Raw genomic sequence first — 26012 nt, forward strand, 5'->3', positions numbered from 1 at the left:
TCTAGCTTAATAGACTTAATAAAACATTACATTTACATAGTCATTTTAAGGTGTAAAATTCCTTAAGCTGTTTTCCAAGACACAAAAGAAGAGGAGAAATTGGGATAGAATCAAAAAGCTAGGATTTAAGGTAGGGGGGTAGTTCTGGACAGGTACCAGCAACGATTTCTCAGCAAAATCTTCCAAATCCATTGCCGTTGATGGATGAATCAGTGCAAGCATCCTCACCAGCCGCAAAGCACGATTAACAGACCAGATTGTCCACGTATCCAACAGCAGGTTCACGAAACATATTTCACTATGAGCTCTTCAGTGGTGAAAGATTTCCAGCAGGACATCAAAAATGTTTCAAGGGTTTTCTTAAAACCTGCTTTCTAAAAACTGAAACATCCTCACCAGTTCATGGGGATCCCTGGACCGTAATCACTCAGTAGTGGAGGAGTAGTATTTGGGCACCTCTAGTCTCAGTGACAAGATCATGTGAAAGCCATTCACGAACAGCAGAAGTGGCGCACAGTATCCCAACCCATCCAACCACTCCCCCACCTGTGGTAAAGTCTGCAGATTCCACATTGACCTTATCATCCACGTCAGAATTGGAGTGGAAGCAAAACATCCTGACAGAGAGGTGTGCCAGAGGGGACAGCGTTAGGGTTAGGAAATACCAGGGTTAAGTGAGTGAGCGTAGCAATAAAGATTCCACCTTGACGTGAAGTAAAGGGAGAGGAATTGTGGGAGGTGAGATGGTTGTAATAGGAGTGGCAGTGTGATAGGGGTGGTTGTGCACGGAGGACTGGTGATGAAGCAGTTTGCAGAGGGGAGAAGGGGAGAGACCATGATTCCAGTTAAAGAGTAATGCCAATTGTCAAATCTCAATCTTTTGTCAGTGTAAATGTTGTGTTTTAAAGTATAATGTATTCACTCAAAATGGGGGTGTCTGAGATTGACAGTTTAGGTAATTCTAAGCCACCTTTTAATGTCGTGGTTCCTCGCATACTCTAATTAATTTGCTAACTTGCCTCAGTAATCACTAAACACCTCAAATGCATCATTTTGGAAAAATTTAATCCCATTTTCTGGCTATAAAACTAGACGTAAGACTGATGAGCACAGAAGGGTGCCAGCACAGTTAGACTTATTAAAGAGAAAGCTGAGGCTTTCACTAACGCAAAAGTGGGAGGGGAAAAATATTGGCGGCGTCTTAATTCACGTAAGGGGATCAATTCTTATGGGGCAGCATGACTTTCTTTGTCAGGTCGAAATAAGTTGTATTGTTTTAATTATGGAAGTCTAATCATTACTGCCACTCTGTATTACCCTTGCCTGTGCTGTAAAGCAGCAAATTCACAGGATCAGGTATTTTGCCTAGCCCATCTTTGGAGGGGGTAAACCAGTGAAAGACAAAAGTTCATAGGATGATAAGGTAGCAAGGACAGCTTTGGAATAATCCCAATTTGAAATGACAAAAGATTCGATGCAGTAATGATCAAAGTGCACTGGAGATGAGGCTTGTGTGGATTCGGTGATGCAGACTAAAGACGAGGTAGAAGTTGTATGCAATTTTTATTCAGGTTGAGCAAATGTTTGGGAGGGAGATGTAATCAGTGCAAAGCAGACATACTTTATAGTAGCTGCATGAAACTAGTTCTTCAGCTAACAAAAGCTTGACTTATCTATGACCCTGTATTAAGACAGTAAACACAAAAATGCCAATGCTTGGCACTAAATGAAAATCAAAATCTGCAGATGATGGAAACCTGAAATAAAAACAAAACGCTGGAGGAACACAGCAGGTCATCCAGCATGTGTGAAAGAGAAGCAATTAATGTTTGTCAAACAAAGCTTCTCTGACCTGAAACTTTAACTCTGTTTCTCATTCCGTAGCTACTGCCCGACTTGATTGTTTCTAACATTTTCTGAAAGTCAACAGTTGGGCAGAATATTTATGGTGTGAAGCAGTTAATATTTAGACGCAATATCCTTTTGTCACAGCTGGAGGAAGCTGAGGCGAGGGAATGGGTTGAATAGATGCACAGGTAGCCATTGAAGACTTAAAGATACTCGACCAAGTTGTGGAGGCCCGTGCTGTCTCTGGACAGACAATTTGGGCACCAAAGTGTTTCTAAGTAGCGAACTAATCCCATTCCTATACATAACATCACAAAAGAGGCAAAAGAATGGATAAGCAAGGGACAAGAATGGGTATTTTAGGGATGCCTGAAGTGCTAGTGCAGCAGTCGGAGAAAATCCACTGGGAGAAACGGTCAATACCAAGTAAACGTATTCTATTGTGCAATGCAAATTGGTTTATATAACAGTTACACTAAAATTTCTGTTTGTATGAATTTCATAAGAACATTTTTCACCAAAGATGAAATAAACAAATGTTGAACTGAAGTTCTGTTTTCTTCCAGTATAAAGTAGTTGTTCCTAAAATCGGCATAATTTCCGATTTGTGTGCAGCACTGTCGACTCTTTCACATGTCCCTGCAGACAAGGTAAGAGTTAAAAGTTATTCCACTTCTGAATAATTTATTTTTTTCTATCCTTTGGAATAATTGTTGAACAGATTTTTTTTTTGTGCTTCATATTCAGATGGTTGTCACAGACATATACAACCACCGGTTTCATAGAATATTTTCAATGGATGAAAACCTGAGTAGCATCATGGAAAGAGATGATATCTTTGTGTAAGTAATTGTATAACTCAACTTTTTAGTGTTTAATTGTCATTTTGACACTCGTAAAAATGGGCAAGGGGATTGGCTAATCAAGGTTTTGCATTTATAGAAGTACATTTAACATTATAAAGCATGTCAAAGAGCATTACCCAATGCAAATATCTGAGAATGAGCTTAATAATTTGATTATCAAACTGATTTGGATGAGCTGATTTTGTAACTGAAGTTTGTTTTTACTTTTCTGCTGAAAGGCAGATCTCTATGATACTGTTGATGAATCCCAAATACAACTTTGCATCCCCACCCCACACCACCCCCAGAGTTCTATGATGTACTGAAATAATAACATCTGCTCTACTCTTGGGCAACCTCTTTCCAGGCATTCCTTTATTCCACCCCTATACACCTAAAAGCAGACGAGAATCAATAATGCCTCTTGTAGAACAGTCAAGATTAACATGGGCATAAAAGATACTTGTCCAAGAGGCTGTAATTGTACAACAATGGAAAGTGGCAATTAAATATTGTATTTAAACAGCACCTTTCACAATAACTTTCTATACAAATAAATGAATTGCGATTGGAAATGGGTTACTTGGCCTCTCAGTCCTGCTCTACCATTTAATAAGATCGTGACGGATCTGATTGTAACTTCAATTTTACATTTCCATCTACTGGGATTAATTTTTAATCCCCTTTCTTATCAAGCATCTGTCTACCTGCCTTAAATATATTCAAATACTTCATCCTTCAACAAAAATTCACAACCTTCTGGGAGAGAGAACTTTGCCTCATCTATATTAAGTGGGTGTAAGTCAAGGAACACAGGAGTGTTGTATGACTCAGACTTGCCTTGAGTTAGGAAGTTTTGATTGACCTCACATTTACAGAGGAGAACAAAGGACATTAGCCAAGAGTGCATTGGAATTACCAATTCTGGAGATGAGAGGCATCAAGGAGGCTTTCACCACCAGATCAACTGAGGCCTCGGGAAGTCCCAAGTGTTTTATTGATAATTAACTGCTTTTGAAGTATTTGCTTTTGTTATGTAATAAGACCGTCAAATATAGACCTTTCCATTACTTTTATTAGATGCAAAGTTAATTAATCTTAATGGCATCACAGGCTCTTAATTACTACTGTCAATTGAAAACATTCACAAACACTTGCCACATTACAACACTTCAGAAGTTACTTCAATGACTACAAAGCACTTTATATGGCCCAATCAGTGTAACCCAAATAATCTCTTTAAAGTCACAAGAAATTCCAACTTGTTGACTGGTGACTGTTTCACTGCGGGGTGCTTTGCAGTGTACTGATTCAGTGCAAAAGCTTTCATTTGGGTCTTGAATTTCTCTGGTTTTAACCAATTAATAACCTAAACAAAAACTCATGAAGACAAATTCAGCTTTTCTACTAATTAGAATACTGTGAAGCAATATATATTTTGTCATGTCATCCATGCATTTTACTTCAAGAATGCAACGTTCAAAATTTGAATGCAGGTATTTATTTATTTACAAATGTTCTCTATGAATTTTCTTCAAGGTACTTGCCCTCGATTTACAAAACTAATTTTTTGTAAGTTAGTCTTCACCACAAAATTTAGCATCAGGAGTTTGCAAAGGAACATCTAAACAAGGCTGATGCATTTTGGAAACAAGTCCTGTGGACTGATGAAGTTAAAATAGAACTTTTTGGCCACAATGAGCAAAGGTATGTTTGGAGAAAAAAGGGTGCAGAATTTCATGAAAAGAACACCTCCCCAACTGTTAAGCACGGGGCTGGATCGACCATGCTTTGGGCTTGTGTTGCAGCCAGCGGCACAGGGAACATTTCACTGGTAGAGGGAAGAATGAATTCCATTAAATACCAGCAAATTCTGGAAGCAAACATCACACCGTCTGTAAAAAAAAGCTTAAGATGAAAAGAGGATGACTTCTACGACAGGATAATGATCCTAAGCACACCTCAAAATCCACAATGGACTACCTCAAGAGGCACAAGCTGAAGGTTTTGCCATGGCCCTCACAGTCGCCTAACCTAAACATCATCAAAAATCTGTGGATAGACCTCAAAAGAACAGTGCATGCAAGACAGCCCAAGAATCTTACAGAACTAGAAGCCTTTTGCAAGGGAGAATGGGTGAAAAACCCCAAATCAAGAATTGAAAGACTCCTGGCTGGCTACAGGAAGCATTTACAAGCTGTGATACTTGCCAAAGGGGGTGTTACTAAGTACTGACCATGCAGGGTGCCCAAACTTTTGCTTTGGGCCCTTTTCCTTTTTTTGTTATTTTGAAACTGTAAAAGATGGAAATAAAAAAAGTAATCCTGCTTAAAATATTAAAGAAATGTGTCATCTTTAACTTTATGCCTCTTGGAAATCAGGTCATCTTTTACTCGCTTAGCTATTCACAGTAACAGAAATTTTGACCGGGGTGCCCAAACTTTTACATGCCACTGTATACGTGATTAACTACTGCACCATGGCTAGGTCTAAACTAAAGTAAGATGATGATGGATTACTTAATTTGTTGAGGGAAAAATATTGCTGCAACTTCAAAAGTCCCATTAGATCAGTTAACGTGCTCTTAAGCATCAGAATCAGTAGATGGGACCTTGATTGTAACTTTCCATCAAAGGGTAGCAGCCCCAGAAATGCAGCACATCTTCAGTATTGCATTTAATTTTGGCTCAATTTTGACACAATTCAGAATTGTATTTTGCCATTTCAGGCATTCCAGTCAAAAATATTATCAATAAACTTTAAGAAAACTCATGATGAAATTGAAAATTGTGTATAAACCATGGAAACGTAATAAGATTGGTCCTTGTTCATGATTCATTGAAATGTTCAAGTTGAAAAGGCAGCTATTTACTGTAATGATTTCTCACCTCCCACAACCCCAGTTGTTGTAAAGTTTGAATGTTTAAAGTGCTTGAATAATTAAACACTTTTTTTCTTTTTTATTCTGAACTGTTGCATGCTTCCTGTCAGTAATTTAAAGTTGCATAGTTGTGTCAAGCAGCAAACTGTTTGTTAGTTTAGCCATATGTCCTAAACAGTATGTGGGCCACTTCAGTTCTTGCCTCTCCCACACACATGAAGGTTAGCCTTTGATGTTTAAAACAAACTGATTTCTGAAGAATGTAAAATTTAGTGAAATGAAGCTTTATGGTTGCAGTTTTGAAGTGACTGGCAGTAGGACGGATGACACGGACATGGTTGTGATTCCAGTGTATCTGCGGGAGAAATATCGGCAGCCCAGCTATGGCCACCACGGCAACACTTGCTTGTTCGGCCAACCTTTTATGATATCTGTGCCTAGAAGCATAACAGAAGAAAAGCTTTACAACCTATTACTTATGAAAATGTGGTAAGTAGCTTCCTAATTATTCTTGTCCTTCTGAAAACTTGTGCTTATCTGTCTTGTGTCGTGGTAGGAGATCCATTTCAGCATGTCCACTGCCATCACAGTCTGTTACAGCTGCTGGCTCGATATTTCTATCTCCCACCCCCACATCAAGTAATTATCATGGAGATAAGCTTTTGCTTTTGCAAGCAGGGCCAGAATTACAACCCAAGCCACCTGTGAGAGATTCTGTTTTAACTTGGTCCATTATTGATATTTAGTTCTTGCTTCCTCACTCCCACCACCTTGCTGCTCCACTTTCCTCACCGCCTCGCGTTCTTAATCATTGGGAAAATTAATTGTCTGAAATACTTTTACTCTCTGTTCCTTTGATTTTAGCCGGTATGTTAGAACCTACAATGAAAATGAAGATGAGGAAGGAAGCCTTCATTTTTCCAAAGACCTTGGTATCAATGGGAATGGGCAAAATGGTGTTCATGAGGAGGGATCTCCAAGTAAGACTCGAGTGTTTCTAACTTGGTAATACCATAAATCTTAATGAGAGCTTTGTGGCTGTTCGTTTGGCAATTTTCCTTCCCTCTACCAACAGGGCTGTGTTAAGTATGAATGCCTAAGTACTAATTGTTGCAGTCACATTTATAGGCATTTATTTATTCAGAATAAAGTCTCTTTACAATTTTCATTGGCAAAACATTAGTACTATACAATGCATAAAACAAACTGCTGGATGAACTCAGCGGATCAGGCAGCATCTCTGGAGGGAAATGGACAGCCAACATTTTGGGTTGAGACCCTTCATTTGGACTCCTCTGGACCAGATGAAAGGTTTCACCCTGAAACATCGGTTGTTTCAGAGACCCTCCAGAGATGCTGCCTGACCCGCTGAGTTCCTCTGGCAGTTTCCTTTTTGTTCCAGAATCCTGCATCTGCAGTCTCTTGTGTTTCAGTAATTTCCCATTCCTGGTTTGACATTTGTTAATGTGTTATACACCAAAATTTTCATAGTGCAATATTCCCACAAATTGTATTTGTCCTTGTTTGATTCTCTCGTTTCTGCCCATGTACCATTCATGGACATGTGGTGTAACCTCACTGATCATTTAGACTGAGGAGGCAAGTGAAATTTAAAAAAAATAAAATATAGCTATTGACCTAGCCTAACACATTTTAAACAGACATCTTTGTCATTTTCTTGGTGGTAGGTAAGCTGAATTAATTTTTGTTTTGTATGCCTCTGTGAAAAGCTTAAAGTGTATTACTGAGGCTGTAGAACAGAATAATCTTATCTTCTATCATTTCAGAGTTGTGCCTACATAGTTTTCTTGCATTCATTTCTTCACAGATACAAATCCGTAGTATATTCTTTTTCCTTCAATGAATGAAGGTGTTCATTCTCTCCATCTTTTGGATTACAGACAACAGTAGAAAGTTTATGTAGTCTCAAGTTTTCAAATACTGCTCTGTCTCTTCATTCTTCTACATTTTTCTCTGTTCATTTATTCATTTCTATTTTGGAAGCCGTTAGCATTTGACTTGATTAGAGCATTCCATCCTAATGACCTGTGCTTATCAAAAGAAAATCTAACTTCTCGCTTCACATGAAGATCTTCAGTAGCTGAGAAACACCAAATAGCTGATGATTTTTGTTCCTTCCTTCCCAGGTCAGAATAGGAGTGGGACTATTTGGATACCTCATCCAATAAGTTGGCACAGGAATAATTTGGCTCTTTATGCTAAAGCATTCTATAAAATTTTAACATTGGTCATGAGACAGTGTGTGTAAACCCTGAAAAATCAATATTGTCCTTTTTGGGTTTTTTTAATGAATATAAATGACTGCTTTTAGCATCCAATCATGGGATAATCAGATTTGATATTAAAATAGCTAATTCTTAAAAGAGTATGCACCTAAGAATCCTGATCAATATGCAACAAAACAAGCATTTGTATGGTACTTTTTTAATATTATAAAATGTCTCATTGCATTTCACAGGAATATTGTAAAACAAAATTGGACAATTGGGCAGACTGCAAATTAAATTTAACACTAATGATAATTATTGTAAGTAGGTTGTAACTTGTGGGAAACAATAGATTAAACTAAATTAGGGCAATTTGGAGAAGCAATTTATAAGTTAACAGAATGACATGGTACAAAACCAGAATAGTACAATCTCATGTTACAGAGCTTTAATTAAGATTTTAAAATGCACCAGCCAAACTGTTGCAACAGTTGTAACATAAAATATACACCTGCGAACTAGAGGGTCCCAGGTTTCGTAATTGTATTGTACTGAGTAACGTGATCTTAGCCAAGGATATGGTAAGGATTGCTGTACCTGGCTGTTATCCAACAATTTCATGTTAAGTAAGGATGTTAAGGTGTTTCATCCTATCAGGTTGCACAGTTCATAAATATTGTTAGGATTCAGGAAGACAGCAAGATCACCTCAAATCATACCCCAGCACAGAGTTAATGGTTTGAGAATGTGTCAGATTTTTCATTGAAAGAATGAAATATTGGTGAGATAATCTGCCAAGCAGGTCATGGCAAAGAAAATTATTGGGTTATTTGAAGTGCAATTGGATGCCAGGATCGCAGAGTGGATAGAGGAAAGAGTTGAAGATTTATTGTCATACTCATCTATACTGTGCTTTGAATTAAATTACTTGTACGATTTAACTGATGATCTGTTTTTTTTTTCCCCCTGTATACAGTGGCATGCAAAAGTTTGGGCACCCCTGGTCGAAATTTCTGGTACTGTGAATAGTTAAGTGAGTAGAAGATGAACTGATCTCCAAAAGTCATAAAGTTAAAGATGAAACATTCTTTTCAACATTTTAAGCAAGATTAGTGTATTATTTTTGTTTTGTACAATTTTAGAGTGAAAAAAGGAAAGGAGCACCTTGCAAAAGTTTGGGCACCCCAAGAGATTTGAGCTCTCAGATAACTTTTACCAAGGTCTCAGACCTTCATTAGCTTTTTAGGGCTATGGCTTATTCACAGTCATCGTTAGGAAAGGCCAGGTGTTGCAAATTTCAAAGCTTTGTAAATACCCTGACTCCTCAAACCTTGTCCCAACAATCAGCAGCCATGGGCTCCTCTAAGCAGCTACCTAGCACTCTGAAAATTAAAATAAGTGATGCCCACAAAGCAGGAGAAGGCTATAAGAAGGTAGCAAAGAGTTTTCAGGTAGCCGTTTCCTCAGTTTGTAATGTAATTAAGAAATGGCAGTTAACAGGAACGGTGGAGGTCAAGTTGAGCTCTGGAAGACCAAGAAAACTTTCCGAGAAAACTGCTCGTAGGATTGCTAGAAAGGCAAATCAAAACCCGTTTGACTGCAAAAGACCTTCAGGAAGATTTAGCAGATTCTGGACTGGTGGTGCACTGTTCTACTGTGCAGCGACACCTGCACAAATATGACCTTCATGGAAGAGTCATCAGAAGAAAACCTTTCCTGCATCCTCACCACAAAATTCAGCATCAGAAGTTTGCAAAGGAACATCTAAACAAGCCTGGTGCATTTTGGAAACAAGTCCTGTGGACTGATGAAGTTAAAATAGAACTTTTTGGCCACAATGAGCAAAGGTATGTTTGGAGAAAAAAGGGTGCAGAATTTCATGAAAAGAACACCTCTCCAACTGTTAAGCACGGGGCTGGATCGACCATGCTTTGGGCTTGTGTTGCAGCCAGCGGCACAGGGAACATTTCACTGGTAGAGGGAAGAATGAATTCAATTAAATACCAGCAAATTCTGGAAGCAAACATCACACCATCTGTTAAAAAGCTGAAGATGAAAAGAGGATGACTTCTACAACAGGATAATGATCCTAAACACACCTCAAAATCCACAATGGACTGCCTCAAGAGGCACATGCTGAAGGTTTTGCCATGGCCCTCACAGTCCCCCGATCTAAACATCATCGAAAATCTGTGGATAGACCTCAAAAGAGCAGTGCATGCAAGACGGCCCAAGAATCTCACAGAAAGAGAAGCCTTTTGCAGGGAAGAATGGGCGAAAATCCCCCAGACAAGAACTGAAAGACTCTTAGCTGGCTACAGAAAGCGTTTACAAGCTGTGATACTTGCCAAAGGGGGTGTTACTAAGTACTGACCATGCAGCGTGCCCAAACTTTTGTTTCGGGCCCTTTTCCTTTTTTATTATTTTGAAACTGTAAAAGATGGAAATAAAAAAGTAATCTTGCTTAAAATATTAAAGAAATGTGTCATCTTTAACTTTATGCCTTTTGGAAATTAGGTCATCTTTTACTCGCTTAGCTATTCACAGTAACAGAAATTTTGACCAGGGGTGCCCAAACTTTTGCATGCCACTGTAAATGTGGCAGTATGGTGTTATCATGGAGAGGACTAGACTAAACTACTGAGGACCAAATCACAACAGTTTAAATTAACTTACTGAAATTTATTACCTTTTCCCATTGTGTGTGATTCAGAGTATCGGTTTAAATATAAAGTTGGTCTTCAATTTTGTTATACTTCTGTTATCTCCTTACCATTCAAGTTTCTGTTGCATGGATGATGGATTGAAGGTAAAGATTGTGTTTAAACTTCATTTAGTTTTCCAATAAAACTGTGTGTTCAGCATAATCTATTTTTCCCTTCTGTGTATCCTGCAATTTGGGGAATGCATATGAAATTTCATTTTGAATGACCTCTATCGATTATTAATTCAACATGTGAGGTTTAATAGTGGAGACTTATTTGACCCATTTCCAACTGAAGGGTCTTAAATAACAACTGCCTCACTTAGTGGATGATCCAAAGCTTCCACAATATGAGAGGTGATTGCTTTAAATGATAGTAGTATGTTTATGCTTTTCATAATTTAGTTTGTCTAATCAAGACACATTTACCTTTCAGACGAATGTCCCAGGGTAGATGTTTAGCCTAGATAGTCTGTTGAAAGGCTTGAGTAGAATCTGCATCCACTTGATGTAAACCCTTTCAACCAGGTACAAAGGAGTTTAATAAAACCAGCCGAAGCACCATCAGTCGTTATATAACACAAAAGGGGGCCCTTCAGCCCACTACAAGCATGCCAGCAATTTTCCCCATCTACATTAATCCCATTTGCCTGCATTAGGTCTGTATTCTTCTATGCCTTGCCTATTTAAGTGTCTATCTAAATGCCTCTTAAATGTAGTGATTGTGTCTGATTCCACCACCTCCTCTGGCAGCTGTTCCAGCTATAAACTGTGTTTCAAAATAAATCATACCCCTAAGATCTCCGTCCTTTCACCTTAAAACTATGCCCTCTTACTTTTGATATCCCACCATGAGGAAAAAATTTTGATTATCTACCCTATCCATGGCCTCTCATAATGTTGTGTACTTCTATCAGGTCACCCCTCAGCCTCCTTCGCTGCAGGGAAAACAAGCCCACCTATCCAATCTCTTCCCATAACTCAAGTCCTCGAATCCAGGCAACATCCTGGTGAATCTCCTCTGTACTGTCTCCAGTGTAATCACATCCTTCCTATAGTGTGGTGACCAGAACTGCACACAGTACTCCAAGTGCAGCCTAACCAGTTTTTTTTGTAAAGTTACAACATAATGTCCCAAGTTTTATATTCTAAACTCTGGCCGATGAAGGCAAGCTTGCTGTATGCTGCCTTCACTGCTCATGTTGCCACTTTTGAAGAACTATGGACTTGGACGCCAAGGTGTCTGTTCATCAGCATTCTTTAGTGTCGTATCATTTATTGTATTTGTGTTACCCCTATCTGACTTGCCCAAATGCATTCCCTCGCACTTGTCGGATTTAAATTCCATCTGCCAGTGCTACGCCCAACCTTCCATCTGGTCTGGCGCTTTAGACAATCTTCCTAACACCACCAATTTTTTGTCGTCCGTAAACTTGCGAATCATACCTCCCGCATTTACACCCAAGTCGTGAACATGTATCACAAATAACGTTATTGCTCTCATTATTGCAATGTTTAGGTTGGTCCAACAGACTCCACACCAGTTGACATAGTGACATTTGTAAGCCATTGCTCCCTATTGTCACTAGCATCCAATATATTTAAACAAAAATATTTGTATGTTAAGATTTAACTTTGTCTTTTATTTTAAAAGGAGTTTTAAATGGAGTACTTCATCAGAAATTAACTTTATTGTTTGGACCAAGTAAAAATAGACATAGAAAACCTACAGCACAGTTCAGGCCCTTCGGCCCACAAAGCTGTGCCGAACATGTCCCTACCTTAGAAATTACTAGGCTTACCCATAGTTCTCTATTTTTCTCAGCTCCATGTACTTATCCAAAAGTCTCTTAAAAGACCCTATCGTATCTGCCTCCACCACCGTTGCCGGCAGCACATTCCACGCACTCACCACTCTCTGAGTAAAAAACTTAGCCCTGACATCTCCTCTATACCTACTCCCCAGCACCTTAAACCTGTGTCCTCTTGTGGCAACCATTTCCAACCAAATCTCAGTGAACAAGAGAATTTTCAACAATTACCTTCTATAGATGCCTTTGGTACCACTTAAATCAATTGAACTTACCCAGTTGTTTCCAGACAAGGACAGAATATTTATCTTTGTTAGACTAATTTTGTCCTCAATACTAGATGGAGGTATAAGATTTGACTTTGCAGGATTGTGTTTGCATCAGTAATGTTGTACTGCCCTGCTACAATTTAGTGCAATTAATTTATCCTGATGGGGATTAATCATATTATGGTTACCTGTGTATAACTTACTGAGAAGTAAGAAAATGGTGGTTAATTAGAATAGTGTGGCATGTTGCTGGCAGCCAAGTCAAGTGCTGCACTCATCGAAATTCATAGTGGAGAATACCTTTATATCATCCTCGCTCCATTTCCTTTGAAATGTACCTATTACACATTAATGTTCTTGCTGTGTGAAGGCTGATCAATTTTCTCTCTAACATTGCTGAAGAGCTCTGGTGTGTAGCACAACAGGTTTTAGCTTATTTACAGTGAGAAATGGCAAGGCACATACCTCCTAAAGCAAACAATGGCATCATGACTGACAGTGGCATTGTGACTGGCAGTGATTTTTTTTTCACAGTGGATTCCTTCTCTGAGCAGGTGAAATGGAGACGGATGAGCAAGATGATGAGTCCAGTCAAGATCAGGAACTTCCTTCTGAAAATGAGAACAGCCAGTCAGAAGACTCTGTTGGGGGAGACAATGAAGACTCCGAAAATGGCATCTGCACTGATGATCCTTGTAAAGGGCAGCTATTCCAGGGACACAAAAAACAGCTCTTTACATTCCAGTTCAATAATTTGGGGAATCCGGATATCAACTATGTCAAGGACGACAGGCAAATCCGATTTGAAGATAGTAGGCAGATCAGGCTTGATGGTAAGTATTGCAGGAGGCATAGGGTATAAACATGAAGCAGCAGGTCGCATGCATACTGTCACCCAAAAGGTGGCATCAATCCTGCATGGTGCCCAAAGCATCTCTGTTCACCAGTCGCTTGCTTACAAACTTCTTTGCCATTGGTTGGTATGCCTTGTGTCAGGAAACATCTTAATCTGTTATTATGTCCTGTTGTGGCATAGGTACCATTGATGAATGTTGGTAGCAGGATTTGTAGCACTGTACACTTTGGATGGATGTTTACGCTGCTATTTCTACTTAGACCTTATTTAAGTTTGTTCATTTTTTTTCTCCCCATTAAAATTGTGTTGAGCACTTGTGATTCTGCCAGTGGTTCAGTCTTCCAGTCTTGGCTGAATGGCATTTTTCATGTTTCACTTGAGTATTAAACTGCAAGTAACATCACAGCTAGTTTCTAATAGGTTTCCATGCACATTGACGAGAAGTTGAATCTTCACGTTTCCTTCCTTAGCCAGGGGATTCTCAGATGACATGTCCTGTGATCAGCTGACTAAACAGGTCGTGCCTACGACTTGCCTGTTGAATCATAATGATATTAGTCAGATGTACCTACTGCCTTGTTTTTTGAGATGGGTGTCTCTTACCCATTGTCTCACTCAGGGCGGTGTTGTGTCCCACTCTTTGATAGTGGCAGATATACTGGTGTATCATTGCTCGGAACTGTCCTGACATTCCAGCTCCTGAACTTCATATTGAGGAGTGGATGTCACCTGTGTGTGACTACTTTTAACATGGGATCTCTATTACGCATCAACTATCACACAGGCTTCTCAGAGCCAGGTCTTGGTCCAATTGCAAGGGTCTTCAAGACAACTGAGAACCAGACTCTGCTTCATGGATACAGTACATAAGTACATGTTAGCAGTACACACTTGCACAGATGTAAAGCTGGGTTTGGGCACTGAGTTGAAGGGATTTCTTATCATGCCATTGTTAATTTGTACTCCATTCTTATTGCTGGTTGAATTTAGCTGTTATTTTTTGCACCTCCCCTTTTCTCAAAGGTTGTTTCAATGCTCAATTGCTCTGTCTTATGGATGCCAGACAGCTTATACTTCATACTTCAACCATGGTGGTGTCAGTCTGTTGAACCATTGAGTATCACAGCTGAGCCCAAACTTGCAAAACCTGGCACACTTTGGATAGATGTCAGGATGGGGAAACCCTGACTGATTTCCATCTCGCTCAAGCAAACTGATAAGTAATCATAGACAGGGATTCAAACTGAATCCAGCTAAACGCCACTCAGCTGGATTTTCTTATCAAGTGAGTCATTGTTTTCTAATGGATGCACCTGTATGAAGACACCTTAACTGATTAATTTAAGAAATTACTGAGTGGTATTACACGTTTTTGTCTAAAAGTTCATCTTCAGAATTTGCTCTTCTTGCCTTTAACCCCCAGAGCGAACATACCTAGCATTAGACTGGGATCCTGAAATAAAAAAGCGATGGTTTGACGACAATGCAGCAGAGGTAAATATGTCCTAAGTCTGAGAATAAACTGTTGTAATGGTGCTCAATGACTTTAACTTTTTGAAAGAAAAATTGAACAGGGCAAAATGTAGGAAATACTAAGAATGTATGTCCAGTTTTTTAATAGTTAAGCATACATAACATACAAACTACATTGTAAATACACAATTTTAAGGTTATGACTATGGAATACAATACACAAGCCATGTGTCCAAAGCTGCTGCTTTTACATAGTAGATTCCTGGACAGTAATGGGGTAAGTTAGAATAACTGTCTCTGGGGAAAAAAATAACTACACATATAATCAAACTACCATGATGCAGAAATTTTTTTAAGGTTATTCATTGATCTGGGTTCTGAAATTATTGGCTTCATTCTCTCTTTGCTTTACAGTCTTAAAGCAACATGGTTACACCATTTCAGAAGAATAAAATATGATGCATAACCTTATACAAAAATCAACATGTTGTCTGTTTCCCAGGGATAGTTGATTGTGTTTTTAGCAGTACATTCAAATTGGCATTCCTTTAAAAACATAGGAAGCAATTTTGCAGTGGACAAGATAATCTTTCATTATAATTTAGAAACTGGTATTAGAAATGCTCTTTTTCTTCTAATTTAGGATTTTGAGAAACATGAAAGCATGGAATATCGGCCTCAGAAAAAAATGTTTGTTAAATTAAAAGACTGTATTGAACTTTTTACAACTAAAGAAAAGCTCGGTGCAGAGGACCCCTGGTGAGTGATTTTTGGATAAAACTTTTCAATTTATTGCATTTATTGAATAAATTGACAATAATCGTAACTGTTTTACTTGCCCATTGCCATTCCACCGGAGGAACAAATCGTAAAGGGAATAAAGAGCAGGAAACATAAAGGTGTGTCATGCTCAACTTTAGGCAATACAGTAGGCCACCAAGACTTTTAAATTGGTTACATCAAAGCAGTGCAGTCTACGTATTCGGAGCCATTAAGTGCTTCGTTAAATTGGTACCACTGCAAAAGAGAGTCAGAATAGAGCTTTGTAGATTAATGATCACAGTAAATATGGTGGGTCAACAAGCTGCTTCGGTTGTATTTACACTGTTGGTGAAGAATTGTGCTGTACTATTTACAATGTGATGTTTGTAACTCCTTTCCCTGCTTCTGCTTGAGGCTCGACATCTATTTCCAGCTGTCCTCCTGCTTTCTTAATCACACAGTGGGCTTATTGGTGGTGAAGCTAAACAATCATCTGCCGTATGTGATTTTTATGTCAGGCAAAGATTAAGATATCTTTATTAGTCACTTTTACATTGAAGCACACAGTGAAATGCATCTTTTGCGTAGAGTGTTCTGGGGGCAGCCCACAAGTGTCGCCATGCTTCCGGCGCCAACTTCCTAACCCATATATGTCTTTGGAATGTGGGAGAAACCTGGAGCACCCGGAGGAAACCCGCACAGACACAGGGAGAACGTACAAACTCCTTACAGACAGCGGCCAGAATTGAACCTGGGTCGCTGGCGCTGTAATAGCATTATGCTAACCGCTACACTAAGTCAAAGTGTTGACTATTCAGAATATTTTGCCCAAAGAGACTTGTTTGCGTCATCAAACGTACACTTGTAAGTCAGTCTTGGGCAAGTTGCTCTCCCCTACTCTTCAATCACCAAATGCCTTTGAGAGCATCTGTCACCAGTTGTACTTGCCACTACACACTGAGAACCACTCGGTGAAACCGAATGCAAGAGAGGTGGACATAACTACAGCAGAAACTCACGTTCAGCACTTTCACCTAATGGTACATTTCTCCCCCCCCAGATCTTTTGCTGGGATTGCTTTTTGACAGACAAAAAGAAATGGAAATAACACGTTTCTAAATTTCTTGATGTGTTTTTATTCAGGTACTGTCCAAACTGCAAGCAACATCAGCAAGCCACCAAAAAATTAGACCTGTGGTCATTACCTCCTGTGTTAGTGGTCCACTTGAAGCGATTTTCCTATAGTCGATACTGGCGAGATAAACTGGACACGCTGGTTGATTTTCCTATTAGGTATGTCATAGACTGCTAAATCTGGCCATTAAATCTGTAGCAGGATATCTCTGACTTGCTGAGAGAATAATGCTGATCATCTCTGCATCAAATGCACGCCCTCTTAAATTTAACCAAGTCTCACATTACTGAAGCTGCTTTTACAAGTCCCAAGGCTGTCGTATGGATATTAGTTTGAACGTTTGGAGAATTCATGTGACCGTGATCTGAGGCTCTGGCAGGATATGAATCCAAATCCAATAGGCACATAAGTGTTTGTGGGGAAGAGAGGGAAACCTGTTTTGCTAGCCTGCTGGTTTTTTGGGGTTTAATTGATCTATTCCAGTGATGGAAATTAAACAACACTTAATGGTGTTCATCAGTAGATGTGATGTCTTAGATTCATAAAAATGTGATGTATCTGAAGGTTGGAGGCCTAACAATCCGACGAAGCCTTAATTTCTCCAGTCCAGGAGCCCCAGTTTTAAGTCACTGCTCCTTCTGTGAAGGAGGTAACCAATAACTGAACTGGTCTTGGGTGTTTTTGACTCCAGGATGGAGTCTCAGTGGAGGTCATTTAATGTTAAAAGATTTGTTAGGCTAGATATAAAAGAAACACTTTTTTTGGACTTGCATACAAGTAAGTTTGTAACTTTGATTCTCTCTACTTTTATTAGCGATTTAGATATGTCTGAATTTCTTATCAATCCAAATGCTGGCCGCTGTGAATATAATTTGATTGCCGTGTCTAATCACTATGGTGGAATGGGTGGAGGGCATTGTAAGTATTCCCGATCAAATTTCTTTTTCGGTGTCTACTAGAATGTTGAATCCATTGTGATTAGTGATTTAATTTTTAACTTTCAAAACCAATTTCATTCACAGAACTTGCAAATCAACTGTGCACAGTTTCCTGTTTTGTCTGGTTCCTGTACTGAGTGTACTTCAATTCTGATATCAATTAAAGGAATAAGCTGGGTGGGGAAACTTAAGTCTCATCCACAGTAACCCAGTGAACTATTAGAGTAACTACCTGGCAGTGTTGCTGAGATGTCTCATTGCTGTAAATGTTGGGTCCCTTTTGGAAAGGATTGGTCTAATGTTGGATCTGCGCTGAAGCTAGCATGCTGAGTAACTGCTGCTAACAATTCAACTGGCCATACCCAAGGCAATATATATCTGCAGGTCCTCACCAGGTTACGAACGCCTGACTTGTGTACAGCCTGTACATGTGAGCGAGCTCTCGGGACACCAGCGGGACGGATTTGCGGGTTGCTGTGGGGTTGCAGGCATCTTCTGCCGTATGGGGAACTCGGTTTGTGGCAATAATATGAATGGTTGATCAAACCCTGGTTTAACTCCATGTTGCCCCAGATTGGCCTATGTTTTTCTTTAAAATATATTTCTGGGCGGCCACATTTCCAGCTTGTGAAATGTTTGTAACCTGAACAGTTCTTGGAAACAGAACCCTGTTGTAACCTGGGGAAGGCCTGTATAGAGTCCATTACTGCAGATTAAGCAATTTTGATGTTGGGGCCGCAGTGCATGTAGTCCTCAGATCTTGTTCAAACAATGCCTACACCAAAGGTGACATGCCATGCCAGGTAAGGCAATTATTTTTTTTCCCCTCCCCCCTGAGTCTTTGTATCATTTGGCCTTAATAGGTTTGGCTACCAAAGAACCAGGGGCTGCTCGCGACTGTTCTCCGGCAGCCCCAAACTTTGGAGTGCATTTATTTTTATTAACCAAGGGCTGCCTACAAGAAGGAACATAATGTTGAAAATGGCTTTAAAGCTTCATTTCTCCTACAGTAGCTTTTCTGTTTAAAAGTTTCCCCACTTTATTTTTTAAAAATTATTTGAATAGTCATTACTTAAAAATTGAGAGGTGAAAATCACTCTTAAAACATCCAGGATCATGGGCATCAAGCTACAAGGAGTTTATCCTTCAATTGCAGAAGAGTCCTTGCATCAGCCCTCGTTGAATTGCTCAAATTAAATAAAAACAAAAGGTGCTGGAAACACACAGCAAGTCAGGCAGCATCCGTGAAGGAGAAGCAGTTAATGTTTCAGTCTGAAGACCCTTTAAAAGAGACTTCAACCTGAAACATTAATTATGGTTCTCTATCCACTGATACTGCCTGGCCTTCTAAGTGTTTACAGCATTTTCTGTTTTTCTTTCAGATTTCCAGCAACTGCAGTCTTTGACTTTCTAAAATAATGAACTGGCTAACTGGGCTGCTGTTCCTGAGCTGAACTGCTTTTCTTCCCTGTACAATAATTTTAAAAAGCAAAATTTTAAGAAGTATCATCTTTTATATTTTAAACATTTAGACATTTGGCTGTGGATGTTTTTTTTTTAAAAATCTGCATTCCAGGGTATTTCTAGCCTGCATTTTCTATCACTATGCTAACGTTTTATCCTGTAGACACGGCCTTTGCCAAGAACAAAGATGACAACAAATGGTACTATTTTGATGACACCAGCGTTTCATCTGCAACAGAAGACCAAATAGTGGCAAGTATCTTCAATACTATTATCCCCCACAACAATTAATAACCTACTCTGCAATTTGTTTCTAAGACAGAATGCGTGTATGTAAATTTTGCGATGTCTGCAAAAGTTTACTTTCAATCCTGCAATGTATATTTTTGGAACTTCTACTCACAAGGACTTGAAGTAAATAAAGACCTTGTGAAAACCCAAAGCATTGTCAAAGCAACAATTTGGAAGAGTAGTTGGTGCTCGACTGAACAGGATCTTGTTGCCAAATGAAATTACTGACTTGGCCAATGTACACAGCACCCATTTTTGCATAGCAAGATGACTGGGAGTTGGGCTCCCCAGGACACCAGTATGATGCCCTTGCACACTCATTAAAATGATAGAATCTACACTTTCATTGTAGTTCAACATCTCATCGAAAATGTGGCATCTCCAACAGCGTGGCACTCCTTTGTTATAGAGGTGTTAGCCAGACCCAGTACGTACTCAGGAGTGGTGTTGAACTCGTGACCTTTTCACTCAAGTGAAAGTACCATCACTGAGCCTTTTGACTTGTAAGTCAATCGCAGGTCTTTCGCTGTCAAATTTAGCACATTGTGAACTGCCAGCTGCATTTGCTTCTCCTTGTGATTTTATGCCATCTATTCCTGCTTTTTGCCCCACTATCACACTGTCCAATTAAATGGGTTTGTGATTGGCTTGCCCATTAAATGAAAGGAAGCTTGGATCATTGGACTTGTCTTTGCCCTGAGATTACTCGTTTCATTTAGAAAAACCATGAAGTTAGTAAACAGAGATAATGTTTGATGTATGCCACAGTTGGATTGAAACCTGGGCCACGTAGATTCATCTGTGTCATGAATATCGGTGATACTTTGGTCCGTTTCATTTTGTAAAACAAGTGTCAAATGGCATTGATGGTGCTAATGGACAGTCAGGAAGGTTGTGGTCACTGGTCTGGTGTGAACCCACAATCTATTAATAAATTATCTTCTTTCAACAGTCCAAAGCAGCTTACGTGCTTTTCTACCAGAGACAAGACACAATCAGTGGCACGGGCTATTTTGCACATGATCACAGTGCTAAGAAGGAAACTTCTGCTGCTTTAGGCCTCGCTCAGGACAGCGATGAGGACTGTAATGAGAATGACGTAGAGAATGAAAACTGCATGCACACAAACTGACATGTACAATGCCATGTAAAACTCTCCAATGCAGACTCCTGCACAAACACTGAAAAGCTAGAAGCGAACCACAAATTAGGAGTGAGAGATCGTACGGAAAAGAGGCACTGCATCAGTCTGAGCGAGAAGCCATTTGGATTTTGTGTCAAGATAGACTTAAGTGAATTACTTGAAGCTGAAATGTGTTAGAAATGCGATTAGAAGCTAACTGCAGTATATGATCCATGAAATCTATTTGTCTTACTGATGTATGCAGGTTCTTTACACTAAATATATGCAGAGATATTTAAGTGGTTCCTGTCTTCTTTTCAAAAATATACTGGCTAATGTTTTCCCAAAAAACGCCATTTTTTTTAAGTTAGTTTTGTGTCTGTGTGCTAAAGTGTGCAATGTATGTGCCCTGCTTCAGCAACAGAGAATGTGAGCACTTAAACTGAAAGGACGACTGCTTCACTACTTCTCTGACAGTTTGCTGTCGTCCTTGGTTTAAACAATCATCACAAAGGGCCATAGAAGTTAAGGACTAGTGACAGAGCTGCCAGTTGAAAGTGTTGTGCAGTGACTTCCAACTTCCCATTACGTTGACCCAAACAGGACTGCACCCACATTGTGAGCTTTCACAACAACGTGCTGCCTGTGGATGTTTATAAACTCTACTTTAACCCTTTGAGGACTGCAGTGGCATTTCTGCACCGAAACATGAAATCACAACTGCGTTCGTTCAAAGAATCAACGGCGGTCCCACTAAATTTCTCGAATTCTGCTTTCCAAATAGTTGTGCGGTGCAGCGTTAGAAAATCATTTTTGCCAATGTTCTGTGACAGAAAACTTATTTTTGAAAACTGCAAAGAGCTTGCAGTACTCAGGGTTAAAAATAGAATGTCATAACAATTAAATTGATGTGCTGGATGGTTTTAATTTGTTCAGCAAACTGAAGTTGCACACTTTCATTATATTGTACAACCAGGGGGCTATTCAAATTATCTTCACGTGTCTAAGTTGGTGTATTAAAATTAGACAACTTTAATAATAGAGGTATAAATTATATCAGATTTGATAGAATGTGAGCAAGTGGGTTGATTTTATTTTAATTCCTCTTTGGAAATCACCATAGCCTTACTGCATATTAAATTATGTATTTGCATGTTGCAGTTACCAATTGTGTGTGTGTGTATATATTACAAGGTACATTGCATTTCATTTACTAGAGCTGTATTCAGGGGCCAGGTTGCCAACAGCTAGAGTGGAATTTTCAATTTTTATTTTTGTGAATTGCTGCTTTCCATTCAGTGTAGTTTAAAGGACTTTTTTTCTTGGTTTGTTACTGCTGGTGGCAGAACCTATAAAATGCTAAAAGATTGCTCCTCTCTACCTAAGTCAATTGCTATTGTGTCCTATTGCCATAAATGAAAGGATGGTCTTCACTTTTAAAAGAAAAAAAAACTTTAAAAACTGATTTGAATGTTGTAGTGTATAAATAAGTTCACTCTGTGAGTGCACTCTTGGTAAATTATTTTATTGAACTGTTATAGCTAAAAGACATAGAAACACCTATAGGCCAGGATAAGTTACGTATGTCAAGAATGGCTTTGCTAGGTAACTTGATATTAGTGCTGATATTTCTCTCATGTTTTACAGTCAATATCTTTGCCTTTTAATTTTTTTTTCTTTTTTTGTAAAATGGAAGATACAAACCTCCAGCATGTCAGAGGTAAATATTTTGGCTGCACTTCGTTTCATTTAATTTTACATTTGAAACTTGCATGTTTATTTATATAGATCTACAATAAAGTTATACTGCGCCTTAGTTACAACACTCTGTGCTGGTGGCTGTGTAAAGAGACTGCCTAACTCATTTGTCACTGGTACTTTGGGGGAGGGGATGGGGGAGAATAACTGCACTGGTGTGGCCAGGTATAGTGTGGTAATGTAAAATGTTTTTCAATGAAGGTTTACAAAGTTTCATATTGAGCGTTTAAACAACTTACTCAATTCATGTGTCCTTAATGGGCAATTTATTGTTAAGAAATATTTGTGGGAACTTTGAAATAAAACTGCATAATTCTTGCGTATGCAACCATTGTAATCTTTACATATCAATAAAAATAGAAACAAAACATTTAGAATAAAGATCCTGGAAGATTAAGCTGTTTCATAAATAGTGTTGACATCTCAGTAATGTGTGAATCCTCTCTTTAAATGGCTGTTTGATCTGTGATAGGTTAAAATGTACACTATGTATGATATCTGACTTGAGAGGAGGAAGGTTAGTTACAATAGAAATCACATAATTCAGAGACCCAGAAGTAAATCATAGGACTAGAAATTGCTAATTTCCACTTGAGCTTATTGACAGCTAAAATTTCAAATTGAGTGACCACACAGCACATCATTTGGTTTTTCTAATGGGCAAAAAAAAAAGCAATCGTTGACACAGTGGAACCAACTGCTGGTTCACTCTTAATTTCAGAGTAGGAGACGTAGCTCTTCATTGCCATACGCAGCCATAATTACCAGACAATCTGTAGACTCGAAGCCTGAACCATTCCTGCTTCACCAAAAGGAAAGTGTTTGCCTTCAATCAGCTGTGCACTGACTCTCCACTGGTTGGTTTCTTCTGTTGGGACAGGACGGCAAATGCGTAGTGTGTCCATTTGCAAAACTGCAAAAAGAAAATGGTCGAGATTATTGTCTGAAAGAATTCACTCCAGGTGGATGGAGTTGGTTTAGGGTGTGTGGGTGCAGGGTAGTTGGTTACAAACTTGGAGATGCCCAGCAGAACCCAGAAGGAACATCTGGGCCCTTCAGAATTCTGCAATAAGTAGCGTGTTAATCTGTGTACTGAGAGACGGGCTTTTCTGTTCCCTCCACTACTTAAAACATCAATAATTGTAGATGGGGGAGCGTGATGCAGTTCTGCCGGGGGAACTAATAGTACTGATCTGCTTTGTAAAGTGTGAAGATTCTAAAGTGTCATTCCTTCTAAAGAAAAAGCATCTTATCCCAAAACATTGGTTAGGTCTCTGTTTGCCATGCCTATTATGTTTATCTTGCAAGCTTGTAGGTGACACAGTTAATTCAGGGTTTCACATTCTAAATTATGGAATAAAATCAGTTGTATGGCACAGAAACAGGCAGTCCAACGCATTGGCCTGTTCTGCTTTGCTGACATAACTATCCAGCTGATCCTAACTTCTGGAATTATTTTTCCAAGTAACCATTGAATCTGCTTTCGCTGCCATCATAAACTTGCATGCTGCATTAAAATGAGTCTTCCCACACGCCTGCAAATTCTTGTAATAATTTGCTTAAGTATGTCTTCTGCTTACTGGCCCTGCACATCATGCATCTTAAGTAAGTGCATTAACTACTCTGGATTAGAAACTTTCCTTCCAGACCAGATAGTGTGGGTCTTGCACAAGTTAGCAATGGCATAAAGTTTATACCTCAATGATTGCACTTAAAATAAGGGGTTAATGTTCAAATCTGATTAAAATAATTGATCAAGATTTCTATTTGGCTTCTCAGCTCATTGAATCCTATGTTAGAGGAGGCCACTCAGTCAAACATACTAATGTGAGCTCTCTGAAAGAGCTTTTCTATTAGTACCAATACCCTGAACAATGTTTTCTTGTATATGTCATTGTAGTTTTCTTTGTGCTCCTTCTGAAGGTGCATGAAGCAGTAGAAGCAATTGCATTTTGTAGTGAGTCGGTTTTGTTCAATGGTTTGCTACCTGGCAGTTCAGCAAAGTATGGAAACAAATGCTGGATGTCCCTCAGCTAAACAGGGATGGGCAGAAACACACACCTCGGGCAGCTTCACTCAGGGGAGAGACGAGAGTTAACATCGGAAGCCTTGGGTTAATGTTGAGAGGTGAACAGCAAACAGGTGGGAAAGAGAAGGAACATGGTTGAATGCGCAGCTCACGGCTGATTAAATGGTACAGAGCAGGGGCAGTCGGACAAATTCACAAACATCAAAAGGACCTGGTACGATGGTGGAAGAAAGGCAGCTGGAGTTAAGGGTGCAGGCCACCTTGCTGGTTGTCCAAAAGGGTTCCACCCCCCCAGTACCAGCCTAGATCTCCCCCTCCCAGTGGCTCCACTGTTCTACCCCCCCCCCCCCCCCCGCTGTACCAGCCTAGATCTCCCCCTCCCAGTGGCTCCACTGTTCTACCCCCCCCCCCCCCGCTGTACCAGCCTAGATCTCCCCCTCCCAGTGGCTCCACTGTAGCCTACCCCTTTTGGAGAAAATGGATGCAGTGGTCAAGTTCTAAAGTTTGTTAGACTTGGTGTCAAGGCAACAAAGTGCTTAGTGAAGGAGCAAGTGCTGGTCCTTGAGCTCGCAGTGAGTTTCATTGTCAAAGTAGGAGAAGTGACTGGAAAATCAGGGTCCTGGGCATGGTCTTTTGTGATTCAATTTCCATTTTCCCTCCCAAATGTAGAAGAACTTTACAACTGCCTGAATGAAAGATCGCTTTATAAAAAGCCCAGGCCTGCTGCAAATCTGTTCAATGTCTAAATTAAAAATTCCAGTTATAAACCCCCATTAACAAATCTGTCTCATCATTTGGCTACTGGAAAACATTATTGTGCTAAGGGACGAATAATTATCTCACTGCAAAGGTAGATGTTGATTTGCCTCATACCAGTGAAGAAATTGCCCACTGTACTATGTATAATTATCGCAAAACAAAATTGCCAACCTTTCAGCCTCTATTTACATTTGTTTCTTTGATATTTTAAAATGTCTTTCTGCTCATGTAGAGCGTTCTACATATTTATTAATGCACAGTCCAGTAAATGTGAATGATTTAATTTCAGTATATACCTAACAAATGAACATTTACCAAGAAAGTCAAAAAATGTCTTTCAGATTCTTAATAGTTTGAGATATGAGTATCTATCATAAAGCAATGTACTCAGTGTAAATCAATTACATAAACAGCTGCTGTGTACCTGAGTTTACAATAAAGATGTGTTTGGATATACAAAGGATTTTTGTTTTGAGAATGGATCTATACTCCACACTCTGGAATTTCCTGTTTAAACTCCTATATTAACCCAGCATTTTTTTAAAAAAGTCTTCCTTAAAACACACCACACTGCTTGAGCTACTAGTTCCCTTTTCTACATGTTATTTTTGGCTTGGTGACAGTTCTGCTCATTCCTCTTGAGGTTCAGGGATATTTGATGCGACATCGGGCAGTAACACTCACCCACACAGGAACAACCAAACATGGAGGGCAGCATCAGAATAACCAGTTACGCAGCGTGGCTCACTGCTCTCTGTGTTACAGTGACACACACACTACCGACCCGCTGTTTCCAAAACAAAGTGAACTGAACGTTGACAGAAACCATTTCCACTGA

General features: G+C 39.4%; 1 protein-coding gene across 7 annotated transcripts in view; it reads left to right on the plus strand.

The window, feature by feature from the left end:
* Positions 1-25605, plus strand: part of LOC127578289 (ubiquitin carboxyl-terminal hydrolase 15) — an 87036-nt gene extending 61431 nt beyond the window's left edge. For 4 of the 7 annotated variants that reach the window (XM_052030119.1, XM_052030117.1, XM_052030118.1 and 1 more), the window contains 11 exons: positions 2415-2498; positions 2596-2690; positions 5872-6063; positions 6439-6554; positions 13141-13419; positions 14866-14936; positions 15559-15674; positions 16821-16970; positions 17627-17730; positions 19378-19466; positions 20458-25605. In XM_052030119.1, coding sequence (XP_051886079.1) covers positions 2415-2498; positions 2596-2690; positions 5872-6063; positions 6439-6554; positions 13141-13419; positions 14866-14936; positions 15559-15674; positions 16821-16970; positions 17627-17730; positions 19378-19466; positions 20458-20637 — 1476 coding nt within the window. In that variant the 3' untranslated portion in view covers positions 20638-25605. Of the gene's footprint in view, positions 1-2414; positions 2499-2595; positions 2691-4232; positions 4572-5871; positions 6064-6438; positions 6555-13140; positions 13420-14865; positions 14937-15558; positions 15675-16820; positions 16971-17626; positions 17731-19377; positions 19467-20457 lie in introns of those variants that run through there. The other 3 variants (XM_052030121.1, XM_052030123.1, XM_052030122.1) reach the window with 3 other exon arrangements.
* The last annotated feature ends 407 nt before the right edge of the window (positions 25606-26012 follow it).

This window comes from Pristis pectinata, chromosome 15 (assembly GCF_009764475.1).
Source record: "Pristis pectinata isolate sPriPec2 chromosome 15, sPriPec2.1.pri, whole genome shotgun sequence".
Lineage (NCBI taxonomy): Eukaryota > Metazoa > Chordata > Chondrichthyes > Rhinopristiformes > Pristidae > Pristis > Pristis pectinata.